The sequence below is a fragment of the Ammospiza caudacuta genome, chromosome 8, assembly GCF_027887145.1.
Source record: "Ammospiza caudacuta isolate bAmmCau1 chromosome 8, bAmmCau1.pri, whole genome shotgun sequence".
NCBI lineage: Eukaryota > Metazoa > Chordata > Aves > Passeriformes > Passerellidae > Ammospiza > Ammospiza caudacuta.
Genome location: NC_080600.1, coordinates 11,676,977 through 11,693,324, shown reverse-complemented (window position 1 = coordinate 11,693,324; position 16,348 = coordinate 11,676,977). Strand labels below are relative to the sequence as shown.

Sequence of the window (16,348 nt, the reverse complement as noted above, 5' to 3'; positions counted from 1 at the left end):
TCTGTGACCACTGCTCTTCAAGAGCCACAACTGTAAACAGGCAGCAGTACCTTCACAAGGAGTGAGAGCTGCTTTTAAATCAAGTGGCTGGGTCAGCAGCCCACACTACAAACCATAAGTGCAGGAAGTCTCTGGTCTTTGACAGCAGCTCTTCTCAAAAACACCATTTCAGATTTGCAGTTATAGACATGAAAAGTTCTCCCCTTGTAGCTGCACTGAGGCAGGCAACCACACAGCTCTGCCTTGTCCCAGCTTTTCTGGCATTGCCTGGATTTGCTGCCTGCATGTTGTTGGAGACTGAAGTGTTATAGTTTATGACTTCAACACCTTCATGAAGGACCTTTGCCTATTACAGCAAATTGTGTAAAAGCTGCAGAGAAAACCACCAGAACCCTGAATGGGGGCCTGGAGTGCATGTTGATAAGATAAAGTGACTCAGGTCTGGGCTAGGGGGTGAAGAATACATTCAGAGGAATGGATCAAGCTCAGCACAGCTTGTGGGTGGAGAGCACAGCCCTGGGGCCATCAGCTGCCAGGCTGGCACACACCCTGCACCCAAGGCAGGAGGGAGGAGAGGTTTGGCTGTGTGGTGACAAAGCCCCTGCTCAGAGGCAGCAATGCCACCCTCTGCTGTGCAGAGCTCACCTTCACCCCAGGAGAAGCTGCAGGACAGCTGAGGGGTGTCATGGCCCATCAAAGCCCCCCCAAAGGGGTCCCCAGACCCTGCACATGCTGCAACACACCCAGAGTCCCGCAAGGCACAGTGTCCAACTGGCCCCCTGCAAGGGAGGCACCTGGGCATCCCCACCTGCCCAAAACTGACATTCATCCACTGCATTCTGTACCTCTCAGGGCTGCAGGGGACCCTCGCCACCAAGAACACATGGAGGGGAGCAACAAGGCATCATTGGGACCCTCAGAAGGGTGACACACTCCTACCTAACCCCTGTCACTCTTCTCCTACCCCCCATACACACTTCTTTATTTATTTCTTTCCTCCTTCTTTCTCATTGCCTCTTTTACTATTAAATAAAATACATCATTTTTTTTGGTACCAAGATCTAACCTCCTCTGGTTTTAATCACATTTTTTGGGTATTTTTAGAACATTCAAAGTTCTGCCCCTTTTACACACAGAGACTTAGTTTTCTTTGTTCTTCTCGGTTTAAACCAAATTGTAACACATGTGAGCTCAGCTGAGAGGTTCCATAATGGTACACCTTGGGTAGTCATTTCTCACCACCTGCCCTCAGGTATTTCACGCCAGTGCCACAAAGCCACCATGCACTGCAATTCACATCAGCTACTGCCACTGGGTTAAGAACTGGCAAGGAGAAATGCTCACTTTTGGGGAAAAAAAAAGAGAAAGATTGAGTTACAAAGGTCTGTTTGGATTTCCCAAATCTCTGAATGAGCACAAAAGCCCAGTGGATGGGTGTGTGATGTTCTTTTACACAATAATTTATCAGAATAATATTTTCTCTTCTTTAAAGCAGACTTCCCTTTTAATAACTCAACTGAGAAAAGTTCTTCTCAGCTCCTAGAGCTTTTCTAAGAAACTGTGATAAGGAATTTTGTGCTTCTCAGCAGGACATTAGCCATTAACTGGAATGTTTACTGAGAAGGTAATTATGTGAAAGCAAAAATATGGGCAGAAAAACACATCAAAAGAAAAATGACAAAAGTCAACATTGTGAAGTAGCATGGCAGCAGGCCAGGATAATTTAAAACAAATGCATGTATATTTATGTTAACTCAGGTCAGAAACCACCCTAACACCTTAGTGCAGAGCCACCAAGCTCTAACACACCAGGACAAGAGTACAATTAGGAAAAGAGTATCCTGTTTTAATGAAAATAAAATCCTGTTTTAATGCTTCCAGTCCAAGTGGGATTACACTCATGGCCCTCAAACATTTCTCACAACTTTTCTTGGATGTTCCTACCAGGTCTAGGAGGGTGCTGGGCAGCACACTGCAGCAAGGCACCCAAAGGCTGGAAACAGCAACTTGGATTATCCAGATAATCCACAGAGATGAGGCACAAGTGGTTTGATACAACTGCAATCCCACACCCCAAATTCATCCACATCTTTGCCAGGCCGTGACTTGTGAACCTCTGGGAAAGCTCAGTGGAAATTCCAGGGTCTGAGGCATTCTGGAGGACTGACTGCTGGACACTATGGAGCAAGGCATTCTCTCAAATGCAAATGGACAAAACATGTCAGGGCAATGTTAAAAAAAAAAAAAAAGAAAATTTGGGCCTCCTTACCCATCCTAAAGTCTTTGTTGTGTGTCAAGGGGTTCTATTTGCTTCCTTCATTGGCACAAACAAAATTATTCCCATTAGCCCCAAGGAGAGGTGACAGCTAGCTATGGAAGTGAGAGATGGATTCTGTTCTGCATCACACACAATCAACAAAAGAGTCAAATGTGTTCTAGCCCAACAACTGGCTTTTTAAAAATATATTTGCAATGACAATGTGATAAAAGAATGTGGTTGGGAAAAGCCCCTGGCATGAAATTGGGGATTTATTTGGTGAATTTTACTCAAAGTATTATAAAGTAGGCCAAAATGTCATTTTTATAGAATTACCTTTCCCCAGCTGCCTGTCCTAGCTTCTGAAAGGCACTACTCAATTATGTTAGGGGTATTTAAACTAAAATAAAACATCTTCCTTCAGTAGAGATGGTGATTAGTTGAGACAAGACTAAAGGAACAACGCCATTATATAACCTTCCTCCTCTATTTTTCATTTGGCATATGCAGCTCACAAGAATAGCTCCAACTTAATATCTTTATTAAACTTTAAATCAGGCTAACAGTGGCTTGAGAAAACAGCAAAGCTCTTTTAATTAAAACAGATATAGCATACATATCAATGAAAATAACCAAATTATCATTAGCTGGAAAATTTGGCATTCCTCATCTACTTTGCAAGAGCACAAAGGCTGCAAACATGCAGACTCATTTAAAAAAATTATGATGTTGCAACTCTCCCATCCTTCCAATGCTTGTTAAAGCTACTGCTGATTTTTTTTGTCCATTTATGATTTTGAAAACAAATAACAAAAATCTTTCGATCTTTGTCAAAAAGAAAAAAGGAATTTAGAAAAACTCCAAAAACGGAATTTGATGAAATATAAATTAAAATAATGATCTGGAAACAAAATATTTAATTTCAATAAAATATTTAAACTAGAAATAAAATTCTAGACTAAGAACTAGAAGTGCCCATCAATTAGGATTTTTTTAACAGGGACACTTTTCACCATAAAAAATAATACAAATCTATACTATTCATGGAAAATGTAGGAATCTTTAATAACCTGAAATGGTTTGGGTTGGAAGGGACTTTAAAGCTTGTCCTCTTCCATCCTTGTGGATGGGCAGGGACACTTTCAACTAGACCAGGTTGCTCCAAGCTCCATCCAACCTGACTTTGAACATTTCCAATGATGGGGCAAAGGCATATATCACCAGAGGAAGTTATCTAAATATAAGTAACGCAATAGACTTACTCTACTGTTTTCCTAATGCTATACCACTTTAGGGGGAAAAAATCTAAACCATTCCTCTGCTATTCCCCAGTGATAGAAATACAAAACAAAGCTGTCATGACTTGATGTGGCTGGAATGGTACAGAGTGACTAGACCTTGCCTCTGACACCAACTGCAGGGGAAGAATCAGAGCTTTATCACAGGGGTGACAGCCACCCTCACACTGTGTCCAAGCAGTGAGATGAACCCATCAATTCCCTGCACATTCAGTGTGGGTACCAAGCACCCCTCCTCAGAACCACAGGATGGTTTTGGATCGGAAGGACCTTAAAGATTTCTCTTATTCCACCCCTCTGCCACAGGCAGGGACACCTTCCACTAGTCCAGGTTGCTCCAAGCCTCATCCAGCCGTGGCCTTGAGCACTTCCAGGGATGGGGCAGCCACAGCTTCTCTGAGCACTCTGTGCCAGGGCCTCAGCACCCTCACAGGGAAGAATTTCTTTCCAATATCCCGCCCAACCCAGCCCTGCTTCAGCTTAAGGCCATTCCCCCTTGTCCCATGCCCTCCTCCAGCAATAACAGCAACAAACCCAAGCATTCAGAGTCTCACCTGGCTATCTTGTCACTGCAGGACATGGTGAGCAGCCTCTCCCCTTGCAGTACCCCATCCCAGGTCTGGATGGTGGTGGTGGAGCGCACAGGGATGGTTCCTTCCCCAGACTCGATTTTGGTCCGGAGCTGGCCTCTGGCTTTGCGGTTTGGATGTCTGTCCCCTTGGTCTGAAGGACAAAAAACACTGAGCATCAGCTGAGGAACCTTCTCCGAGGGTTTGACATTAGAATCACAGTAAGAAGGACTGACTTGAGGGCTCTGCCTGCAGTTACTGCTGGTTTGCACCACAGTTCCTACTGCTCTTGGCAACTTAGCTACAGCACCAGACACCTCTCACAAATACTGCCTTCCAAAACACACCTGCAGTTAAACCAAGCTTTCACCAAAGGAGCAGTAGGAAGCAGGCAGCTCTGGAGCTCTGTTCTGTGTGTTACAGAGTTAAAATGAAGTTAATGGGCAGACTGTGGAAGGGGCGGGCAGAGAACTGCTGTTAGGGATGGAAACAGGGAAAGGGGATGGTTAGTTCTGTAGGAATACTTGCTGACTCACTGGCTTATCTCAGTTAGCATCAGCCTCTTCAAGACCACAGGGCTCATCACTCTACACTGAACTTCTACCACAGAGGAAGAACAGCTCAGATTTTTTGGAAGAGATCTTTGTCTAACACACTTCTATGCTAAAAGGAAAGAAGACACCTAAATTTTAACCGTGCCAATTGTACATGCCCCAAGAATAATTGAAGCTCCCTTGGGTGGAAGAGGAGGACTGCTGCCATACCCTCTTGTGCTGCCTCATGGGGTGAGAAAATCCGAGCATCACCACAAGGAGATGTGCTGATATAGAGGTGGAACTGCACATTCTCCTTCAGCTTAAACCCGCCTTGCTCTGACCTGATGAAAATGGATTTTTGCTGATCTTCTTTATTGCTGAAACAGAGAAGAAAGCTGGAGTCAAAACTGACATTAACATGGAAATAGGCATAAGCTGGGCAGACTTAACAGGCACTAAAAACAAACACAGGATGGCTGAAATTTCTGTTATATAAATCTAACAGTTGTGACAATTAACAAAATTAAAGGACCATCGAGAACGAGAAAAAGAACCTGTGGTAATCCCAGATGTCAAGAGTTTTCAGACACTTAAATGAAACATCAGCAACCTTTAGCTCACTTCATATTATTCTGATTTATACATTTACAGCTTACAAAATGATTGCCAATTATTTTCCTTGTCCTCCCCTCTCATGACTGACACCTCACTGAATAAATGTTTTGTTCAACTCAAACTTCAGGGCAAAGGGCACGAGGTCTAAATTCAACATCCTAATGCAACAGGACAAGTGCTTTACACTGAAATCATGAAGACACATGTTTTCCACAGACACCTTTTCAGCTCTGTGGGATCAGCTCAGCATCTTTTCCCTCCAGCTTACCTTAGGTAAAGCTCAAGTTGTGTGTACAGAAATTTCAGCAGACACCGCCGAGCTATGATTTCTGCATGGCAATCATTTAATGCAAGACCACGATCACTCATGTATTCACCATTGATGCATTTTGTTCCTGTAGAAACACTTATTACCAGGGCATCCTTCACATCTGTACCTGCAAAACAAAATTTCAGAAAGGAGAGGCAATTAACATCACAAATAAAGCACTCAGTGATATTCTTGCAAAACCCAAACAAACAAGGCTTTTTTTCTTGGTGGTTTGCTTCTTCAAAAAAAAAGAAATGGTTTTTCTTCTGATAATTTATTTAAAAACAAAAGCTTCACTCAGCCATATCTCCCTGCACCAGCACTATCAGTGGTTCTTATGAGAACTACTCTTTTCATGCTGGAGCTCAGACAAGTTAAAAATTGAAAACCTGCAGGTAGAAAGAGCTGCTTCAAGAAGAATAATTAAAGCCTGAGATCCAAAATGCTTTTTTTCCTGAGATTCAGGCAGCCAGAACTTGCAGCTTTACCTTCTGGTCACCTGTGCAGATATTCACAGAAATCTGAAGGACTCTGGTTTATTAAAGCAGCAAAATGTTATGGAAAGGTATTGAGCCAAATACAGGAAGGGCAAGACTAGGGGAAAAAGAAATATAAATGCTTAAATAGCTGTAAAGAGTACCAGTATAATGTGTAGTTCTTGGTATTAAACCATTCCATGCAAAAATATGTTGGCTGGGTGTTTTCTAAGCAGAGAAGTGCCTTTATCACTCAAAAAACCCAGCTGGATGAAGGACTAAGAAAGATGGGTCAAAATGCCACTTAGCAAAACACTCAGGGGTTAAAAAAAAAGCCCAACAATTTAAATGAACCTGAGCCCAGCTGGGCCAGCCCACAGGCCAGAGGAGAAGCACCAAGCTGTAACACAAGGCTGTGCCATGGAATCATTGAATTCCAGGTGTTCCCCAGACACATGTTCATGGCAAGATATTTTCTTATTCTGTGTAAAGCTATTTCTTCAGTTAACCAAAAGGCATCCACATGTTTAGTTAAGTCTTAATTCTTTGGCACATGACTCTTCTTGGAATTGCACATACAGGGCTGTAAGTAGCATAAAAACCTGTTAAATATCACAGAACACAAATAAATGTCACAAAACAAAATAACCAAAACTACAGCATTTTCCTCATGTATTTGGGGCTAAAACAGTGTTATTAGCAGATGGAGGTCTGGCTGTTGCTCAACACAGCTTGAGGAACATCAAGGCTTCCCAAACCTCCCAAAAGCCTGTGTGAGTGGGAAGGCAAGAGATCAGGAGGGGACACAGAGGGGACAGCCCCAAAATGAACACTGCACCAAGGGTTCACATGGATTGAAGACCAAGAGAAACCTTAATGTGAGGAAAGTCAGCAGCAGCATGGCCACAGATGAGTTTAGGGCAGAACTTCACTGTTTTGGGTGATCTGGACAAGCAGAGATCTCGTGTCAGCCACGACACCACTGCTGACACGTGCACACCCCTGCCATCTGCCAAAACATAAACTGCTCTCTTCAGATATTTTTGCTAAAATGACTAACATAGAGCACTAAGAATAAAATGTAGCAAGAATAACAAGTGCAAAATCTTAAAACCTTGAAAAGAAGTGTAATTCTTACATAATGTGCCCAAATCAGGAATACCAATGGGGAATTTTATTTATTTTCCCAAAGCCTCATGATTAACTTTAAAACCTGAATTTTGTGAGCTACTCAGATGTCTCAGGCAGAGGACAGGAACTCTGTGGAAAAAGAAGAATTTGCAGGTCTAATTTTCCTGTAAGTACCTGAGATTTAATTACTATATTTAGTCCACCTTCAAGATTAAACAGTAAAAATACATTTCAATACTGCTTGACTGAAAAGAGTTTACTAGATGCAAACAGAGCTCTCATATTTAAGCATTCAAGATATTACTTTTTTTTTTTTTAATTTACCTGTTGTCATGACAATTCCAGCAAGGACTTTTCTACGTGCATGTGGAGATGAGAAATTTTCTGTCAAATCACTGAATTTATCTACAACCAAGCGTGCAACAGCATCAGCTAACACCTGTAGGACCACACAGAAATGCACATTAAAAACATAATTTTAAAGTTACAGGAGCATTAGGTTATAAAGTTTTACACTTGTAAAGAATTGGACAAAGCAAATGAAGTGAGTTTTTATTTTTCACTTCAAAAATTGACATTGAGGTGTCCCTTGCAAGTGGAAGCAGAGGTTTGAGTGCTCCATGTGTACCAAAACAAGGTCAGACAGTGCTAAGCAAAGCACTGAAGCACCTAATGCCCATGATCCTGATGAACATTTGAGGCTTGGGAGAACAACTGGATAGACAGATAAATCTATCCTCTCATGCTCAGTCCTCAAAACTCATCATTTCAGTATCCTCAACATTGAACCTGACAATAAGATTGAAATAAAACTCCATGCCCCTCAAATGAACCATTTATAACAATCTTATTCCTTATCTAAGTATTATATAAATAAGGACAATTTTGTTTTCAACCCTAATGTAATGCTTCCTATTTTTACAAGACCTCTACAAAGCTAGGAATAGAAAATATCACTATATAACTCCAAATAAGCTGTCTCAAAATTAGGAAAGATTTCTGTCTTTCAGGAAAACTTGAACTTTAAATCAGCTATAAGTGGGGGTAACTTCTGAAAGGAAGGGGAACTTTGAAACAGCAGTCCTGCTCCTGTTGACAGACAATCCAGTTCAGCACTGCAGCAAATCTCACCTGCTGTTTTCAAGGCAACTGGAACTGTAACTGCTACGAAAAAATGAGTCAAGACCAAATTCTTGTATTTTCACCTGAAAAGAAGCTGAAGCCAAGGCAACCATGCATTGATAACCAGCAGTATCTGAGATGTCCTAGGTGTGCACACCTGGCCCACAGCTGCACATGCCACAGAGCACAGGTATTGTGTCACACCCACCAGTGCCATTCACATGCTGAATGTGAGGCACTGGAACAGCCAAGCTGTGGCTGCCCCATTGCTGGAAGTGCTCCAGGCCAGGCTGGACAGGGCTTGGAGCAATGTGGTCTGGTGGAAAGTGTCCCTGCCCATGCAGGGGGTGGGACTAGATGAGCTTTAAGGTCCCTTCCAACCCAAACCATTCTGAGACAGATATCTTAGATGCCCAAAGGGAAAAAGGGGAAAGAAAAACACAAAACAGAAAAAAGAGAAGAAAAAGGTTTGAAGACCACCAGCCAAATTCCCCCATTTCCTTAACAAGGCTCAGGAGAACCAACCAGCCTAGAAATGCTGTGGACATGCTCTCAGTGTTAACTTTCTTTTGGAAAAGCTTTAGCAGCCAAGAAATAACTAAAGCTTGGGTGTCATGATCACAGAGCTCAGCAGCTCTCACCAGAGCCTGACAGAAAACACTGACCAGAAGTCAGGTCCCAGCTGCACCAGCCTCATCCATGCTTTGCAATCGCTCAACTTGTGGAATCAGAAGACTCCTGACATTGCAAACACCAATTTTCCTCAAACATTTGAATGGACTGCAACTCAGAAACTCCATATATTTTTCAGGAACACAATTTAGCTCAGAGATCATGAACATGTCTGGATTTTCCAACACAGTCTTTTTGTTGCTGGACCCAAAATTGGGTTAGTCTATGTTCTGCCAGCACCACAAACACACAGTTAAAATCAGCATTTAATTGTCCTAGTACTCACCTAATGCAGAAAGCTGAACTTGAAGGTAAATACACAAAAGAAAATGCAAATAATTGACTGTTTTTTAATCACCTTGGTCTTAGAATTGGAAATTAATACACAAAAGGCTTAAATTATTAAGCTCCCTGGAGCCATGAGGGCAGATCACTGTATAGCCAAGGCACAGATTCCCCATTGCAGTGTTTTATCCCTAGCCTCACTGTGTAGTGATGGATATTTGCTTCCCAGTTGCAAGTTCCATGCTCTCACTTCTGTAATCCATGTATTTTCTGCTCTGCCCTACACTGTGATGTGCTGGACAGCACATAGCAAAATCATGCTGAATGACACTGTGATGGAATACTACAGAAACAAACTATTCCAGACAGGAAATGCTTCAGGTCACTTCCAACCCAAACTATGCTATGATTCTATGCTTAATAGAGGCTTCAAAACTGCTAGAAAAGGCTTTGCATGCAGGGAAAAAGCCATGTGATTCACCTTTTCTAAAGAAGTGCTGATTGGTACCTGGAGGAGTCTCCCACAACTCTGGGAACTGAAACTGCCCTGTGTTTCTGGGAAGCAATGCCAGGCCATTTTGCCTGCTAATACCACTGACAAAAGGCCCCCTGAGCAGCAGCTGGGTAGTGAGCCTGCACACAGGCTGCATCCATGAGCTTCTTCCAGAAGGGGCTTTTTTTTTTTTCACATAACAAGCAAAGCAGAGCAAACTGTGGTGTCGGTACACAAAGGAGCACGCGGTGAGTTCCTCCAGGAGGATGGAAGCTGGCACAGCAGAACAGGAGCTGCATCTCACAGAGCCTGGAGCTAAGCTGCTGGCAAGGAAACCTAAAAATGCTTGGATGAACTTGGAGCTGGACACTGGGGAGGACTCATAAGAAGAACTAAGCAGAAGTCAAGCAATACAAAATGAATCTTGGAGATCCAAACAATCCAGGATGAACTGGAGAGCAGGAAAAAAAATCACTGCCTGAAAACAGGCAGATATGTTAAAGTTTTCTTATTTCTATTTGATACACAAATTGTGTGACAACAGCTGGGCAGTGAGGAATAAACACTGTTAAATGCCTACAGATGTAGCCACTAAGATTCTGGTCTTTGGTAAGAACACTTACCCAAGAAATCACAAAAATTATCCCTCTCTCCCAGGCAGGCTATTGCATTGCCACAGTTAAGGGCATGGAAGAGAAGGGAATAAGGCAGCACCAGGAACAAGACTTCCTGGCCAGAAATGACATCCTGCTGTCCCCATCTCAAAACCATGGACTTGAAGCTGAGTAGGGATTTTTCACATCACATTCTGCTCTACTGCCTTTGATATAAATAAATGTTAATTGGAACAGAAATTGAACTCATGTCTCACCTTCCCTGTGAATGCCCTAACATCTGACACACACAGTTTCTCTACCCCCGCTTCTGCATTAAATCATTATTCCAAGTTGAGTAATTCAAAAAAGGAAAGACCCAAAATAGCTGACAGTTGGCTCAGAAAGGCATGTGAGCTCCAAATTATTTTGGGTGCGTTGCTCCCTTCTCTGATGAATTTACAGTAAATCCACTCCTTTTCTACACACACACTGGGTTTGGTTAAATACAGATGTTGCAGCAATGCTGTAGCAGAACCACCCTGATCCTTCCCATTTGAAAAATATCCAGGAGCTGATGAAGTTCAGGTCAATCTGGAGCCGAAGAAGACCTTGGAAGGCCCTGGAGACCATGCAAGATGGATGCTGGTGATGCCCTGAATGGTGGGAAAGGCAGCAGCAATAGCTCACAGCTCTCATAGGAACTGACCCAAAACATCTCAGTCCTTTGTGCTCTTCTTGAATCTCCAGGGACCCTTCTCAAGCAGAAATGCTCTCCCTTGGTTCGTTTTAGTTTTTTTTCTTATCTTCACAGCTCATGTAAATTTCTCACTGTGGGTAAAATCAAGGTCCTCCTTTTTTAACAGTGACCAGCACACACAATTCAGAGAAGTTTCCTGTAATGATTTAAAGAAACTTTTGCCTGGTTGTAGAGTCTTTCACTGTTTATGCTGATGTATCTTGTATATTTCTTCCAACTCCACAGTAATTATTCTAACATATAATGTATGATATTCCCATAACTATATTCAAAGTATCTTTTCCCCAGATTTGAATCCATCTCATTCTTATTCTCCTGTATACACTCAGCAATCCACTGCTATGAACTGCCTAGAATTCCTCAGTACCTCTCCAGAAGCAGCTTTCCCAGATCTCCAATCATGCTCATAACTATTTGTCTATCTTTTATAAATTTGAATAATTTTTCATACTTCCCCTTGCCCCACACAGAACCAGGACTAAAAAACCACATCAAGTACAAGCAGCCATTCAGAACTGCTTCTCACCCCATTTCTCCTGCTTAACATTTTGTTTCAATGTCTGTCCACAGCAACAGAAAGGATAAATTGAATTAGGTGAATTATTAAAAACACTCACTCTAGTGATGTTTTTCAAACTGATCTCATTTGCAACTACATTGCTCATTTGTGCAGCTCAACTTGCTTTCTCTCACCACAGTCAAGCTTTCTAATTTAAATTAATGTATTTAAGCTTCAATGTGTACAAATTCAATTTCCAGCTCTCTTCCCACCTTGACTAATCAGTTGTCTTTTAAAGTAAGCACTTTGAGGAAATACCATCAGTAAAACCTCCATATCAGCTTTCTAACATAAGCCATTAGCGTCCTGAAGAGGTGATCTCTCCAAGCAGCAGGATCCCAGTGTCTGATGGAAAACTGTTCCCTGAGTGACCCCAGCAGCCTGGACTGCTGCAGCTTTGAAGCATTTACTGGGAATTACTGCTACCAATGTGTTCCTCTCTCAGTTTTACTCCAAAGCATTTGGTACTGGCCTGACAACTTCTTTTAGGGACAGCACCATGCCATCCTTGACAGAGGTGTGAGACCCCTCCAGAGAAGGCCACCAAGATGTTCCAAGGTTGGAGCCCCTCTGCTCTGGAGCCAGGCTGGGAGAGCTGGGGTGTTCACCTGGAGGAGAGAAGGCTCTGGGGGACCTTAGAGGCCCTTCCAATGCATAAAGGCGCTCCAGGAGAGCTGGAGAGGGACTTGAGGCAAGGGCCTGGGGTGAAGGAGAAGGGGGAATGGCTTCCCATTGACAAAGGGCAGCTTTAGATGGGATATTGGGAAGAAATTCTTCCCTGTGAGGGTGGTGAGGCCATGGCACTGAGAGCCTGTGGCTGCCCCATTCCTGGAAGTGTTCAAGAGCAGGTTGGACAGGGCTTGGAGCATCCTGGGACAGTGGAAGGTGTCTGTGCCCATGGCAGGCAGTGGGAATAAGATAATCTTTAAGGTTTCTTACAACCCAAACTATTTTGTTATTCCTTGATTTTTTTTTGATCAGTTCACAAAGCAGAGCTAACCATAAAAATATTTCCTTTGTTTTGGAGAGGCAAACCCCTCTAATGCAAGTGTGACAATCTGTTCAACACCAGCACGCTCACTGCCAAGGTGCATTAAATGCACAACTGCCGAGTTTCTCACTGGGACATTTCTACCCACTCTGAGGCACACACTGAGTGTGTTCCTGGGTTTAACTCACTTTCCCAGCACAGAGATGTTCCTGACTGCAGGGAACCTTCCCTCATCTCTGTGAGCAAGCAGACAAGCTTGAACTGAACCACAGCACCAGCACGTCCATAACCTTCTGTACAGACCATAAGATTATTCTCACAGCAATCTATTTCTGACTACAGCAACCCTTCTGTACTATTTGATACTTTGCACCTGTTTCTCTGCATTTAACTCTCTCTGGGGCACCTGCAACTCTGCTGGGGTCACAGACAGACATCCAGCCATAGTCACCCCCACCACCATCACAGGGAACATCTCTCAACTCCATTCTTCTCACCACAAATGTTCTACAGGCAGGTTTGGACCTGCCACCCAACAGTCAATTCCATCTTCACTGGCAAAACCACACTCTGCTTCTTTTATTTCCCCTAAGCACTTGGTATTTGATTTTCTCCTCCCCTCACATATTTCTACCTTTCATTTTTTTAGGATTATCTCTGAATGTAACACTTTTTTTTTACACAGTAAACTATGTCTGAAGTAATTAAACAACTCACAGACTTCCAAAAGAAGATAAATCAAGCAGGACCTGAAAACAGCACAAATTGCTTAAATCATTAAATACATATCAGACCAAAATCACTAATATGCAAAAGACCTAATGTAATTCACTAACAGCTAATTATAATTCAAAGCAAAGCAACACAGTGAAGTGCTTGATGACATCCTGATGACAAGCTGATCAAAAGCCCCTGAATAAAAAAATTACTTGAAATAGGGTCTAAGTGAGGCAGCACCCATGTACCATCTCTTTCCCAGCTCAGCTTGAGTTTTTCACACTTTCCTCTTCCAGTTTCAGTTTTCACCATTTTACTGATGCAAGAACTAAAAACACATGAATTACCAGCAGTGAAATTTTTTTGGTGTCTGGGGTCAAATCTACTTTTAACAACAGAGAACACAGTCTAAAATCACTGAATCTACTCAAAATATTCTAAGTACCCAAACCAGCGTGATCCTGGATTTGAAAATGAAAGAGACATTTATCAGTAACACGGTAATTGTGGAATATTAAAATGAAACCATACAGAAAGTTCTAAAACATTAATAATGTCCATATATTTTGAGAAAACAACATACTCAAAATAGTCACATTTACTTATACTCTGACCCCACATTATCAAATAAGAACACTATGTTAGAACTTTAATGAAATCTAGAACAGTGGTTTTGAGATAGAAAAGGTCAAAGCTTTGTAATTCTCATAATAAACAGAAAGTTGCAAAAGAATTCACCAACAAATATTTTAATTTAGATGGGCATATCCTATCATTAAAAAGACCCAAGAGATGCAGTAGAAATACAGAAGTCAAACAATTATTAGTGTAGTTAGACTGGGAAGAAACAAAAACAAGAAAATAGGAAGAATTTTTCAGCATTTAAGAATCTCAAAATTATTCCATTCTCGTGACTTCAAATTTCTGATCTGTGTCTGGTATGTTGGATACTTGCCCTCAAATAGTTCATTAACTATTTGAATTCAGTTATTTCTTAGCTATATTTACTTGCCTAAGTAACTTCCATATGCATATTAATTCATTTGCCTAGAGCACAACCCTTCAGATGAGAGCCATTTAACCACACATCCTGGATACATGCACGTGGAAATCAGTTGCAGTTGCAACAGCCTCACTAAATTTGACCTTGACTCACAATAATTTGTGTTTGCAGGAGAGAATGGTTTTCTTCTCTGCTAAAAACTATTGTACCAAATAATAACTTTACTTAAAGCAGTGATTCTCACTTGAAACCCATCTAAGTCTTGCTGCCTGAGATGAGCAAGATGTGATTCAATCTTTCCCCAGCACAAACCATAATTCAAGCTGGCACTGGTGCTCTCTTACACAACAGAATCAAGGCTGAAAACATCAGAAACAAAGCCTCTTCTCTGTGCAAGAGAACACAAATTGTCAGAAGCTGTAATTGTATAAATCACATAATGCAGATATACATACATATATATAGACACACATACCTACAGAAGCAGAAATGCTGTTCAAACTGATTCAATACACAATCTGACTTCTCTTGGTCGTTAGCCAAAGCCATCACAACACAACACAAACACCCAAAGGCTTCTCACCTGTGGCAAGTGTAACTGCAGCCCCTCGCTGGGAATGGGCTGCCGAGATGGAGTCTGGTCCAGCTGCATGTTGAACAGGGAAGCCAGGGCCGACTGAGCAGCCCGAGCTTTCGCCAGCTTTTTGTTCCTTCCCGACCCTTCGAAAGTCTGTCCGTCCACGGCCACGGCCATGACAAAGTTCTTGGCGTGGCTCTCTCCGCTCTCCGACAGGAACTCGTACTTGAGCCCGGGGCGCAGCTCGTTGAGGATCATGACGGGGTTCTTGCCGCTGGCCGTGGGGTAGGGGGAGGCAGGGGGCAGGGGGGACTGGGACAGGCTGCTGGCCACGGCGCACGATGGCAGCCCGTAGTCGCCGCCCGAGCCGAAGGAGCCGTCCCCGTTGGAGCCCAGGTAGAAGGGAGCGTCGGAAGGGACGGGCGTCTCGAAGCCGTTGAAGAGGGTGTCGGGGAAATCGGCCTGGTCGGACGTGAAGTCCGTGTTGACCGACAGAGTCCTGCCCATGGCCAGGTGGGCCTCCGAGGCGTTGGGGAACTGCACGAAGGAGCGCAGGGCCTTTTCGGCAGCGTGGAGCTTGGCTTTCTTTTTTGTCGGGCCAGACCCCTCGAACACCTGCCCGTTGACTTCCACCGCCATCACAAACATGGGGGCGTGCACCGGCCCCGTCTGCGAGAGCAGTTTGTATTGTAAACCGGGTTTGATCTCGTTAAGCTGCATCAGGGCGTTCTTTGGCAGAACGGGGCCGGGCGTTTTCTTCCTCTTCTTGGGGCGGAATTTGGAGTGGCCATTGTTGCCCTCCTCCAGAGGCCTCTTCCTGCTGCTGCTGCCGCCGCCGTTGGAGAGCGGGGTCCCCTCGCCAAGGCCCTGCCCGGCGCTGTCCTTGGGGGGAACGTTGTCCACATTGCGGTTTTCTTTAATGTCGGTGCTGCTCGAACCTGCGGTGCCCAGAAAGAGTAACTTACAATGCCTTCGGTGCAGGATCTTGTAAATGCAAAATTTATAGATTCCTTTATCTCTCTTTGTAACTGGTTAAGTGATGTGCGCTCGCAGGTTAAATATTTTTGGCAATGCAACTGGAGATGATGATAATGTAACACAACCTCTCAATAATTCAAGAAATAACACACTCAGTCTTCAAACCACACACCTGATACAACTGCACAGCAAAAAAATCACTACAACTTTTTTTTTCATTTTAATTATGCTAGAGCAAAACTTTTACTTCTAAGTTATATTTAGCCTCAAAAATAATTTAAATAAACAATATAAGCTATAGCAACATATGCCCACAAAACAAACAACTACCACTAGCAAAGTAAAAATGGATGCCTAAGACCACAGCTCTGAACCACATATTTAATTCTATTCCATCATCAGTTTA

The 16,348-nt window shown here is 42.9% G+C and overlaps 1 protein-coding gene across 1 annotated transcript in view; it reads right to left on the bottom strand.

Moving 5' to 3' along the window:
• The window catches only part of ADARB1 (adenosine deaminase RNA specific B1), a 67,010-nt gene that overhangs the window by 18,597 nt on the left and 32,065 nt on the right, over positions 1-16,348 (bottom strand). Inside the window, exons 4-8 of the mRNA XM_058809559.1 lie at positions 14,971-15,902; positions 7,517-7,631; positions 5,544-5,712; positions 4,889-5,037; positions 4,110-4,278 (exon numbers count right to left, since the gene is read on the bottom strand). Coding sequence (XP_058665542.1) covers positions 4,110-4,278; positions 4,889-5,037; positions 5,544-5,712; positions 7,517-7,631; positions 14,971-15,902 — 1,534 coding nt within the window. The remainder of the gene's footprint in view (positions 1-4,109; positions 4,279-4,888; positions 5,038-5,543; positions 5,713-7,516; positions 7,632-14,970; positions 15,903-16,348) is intronic.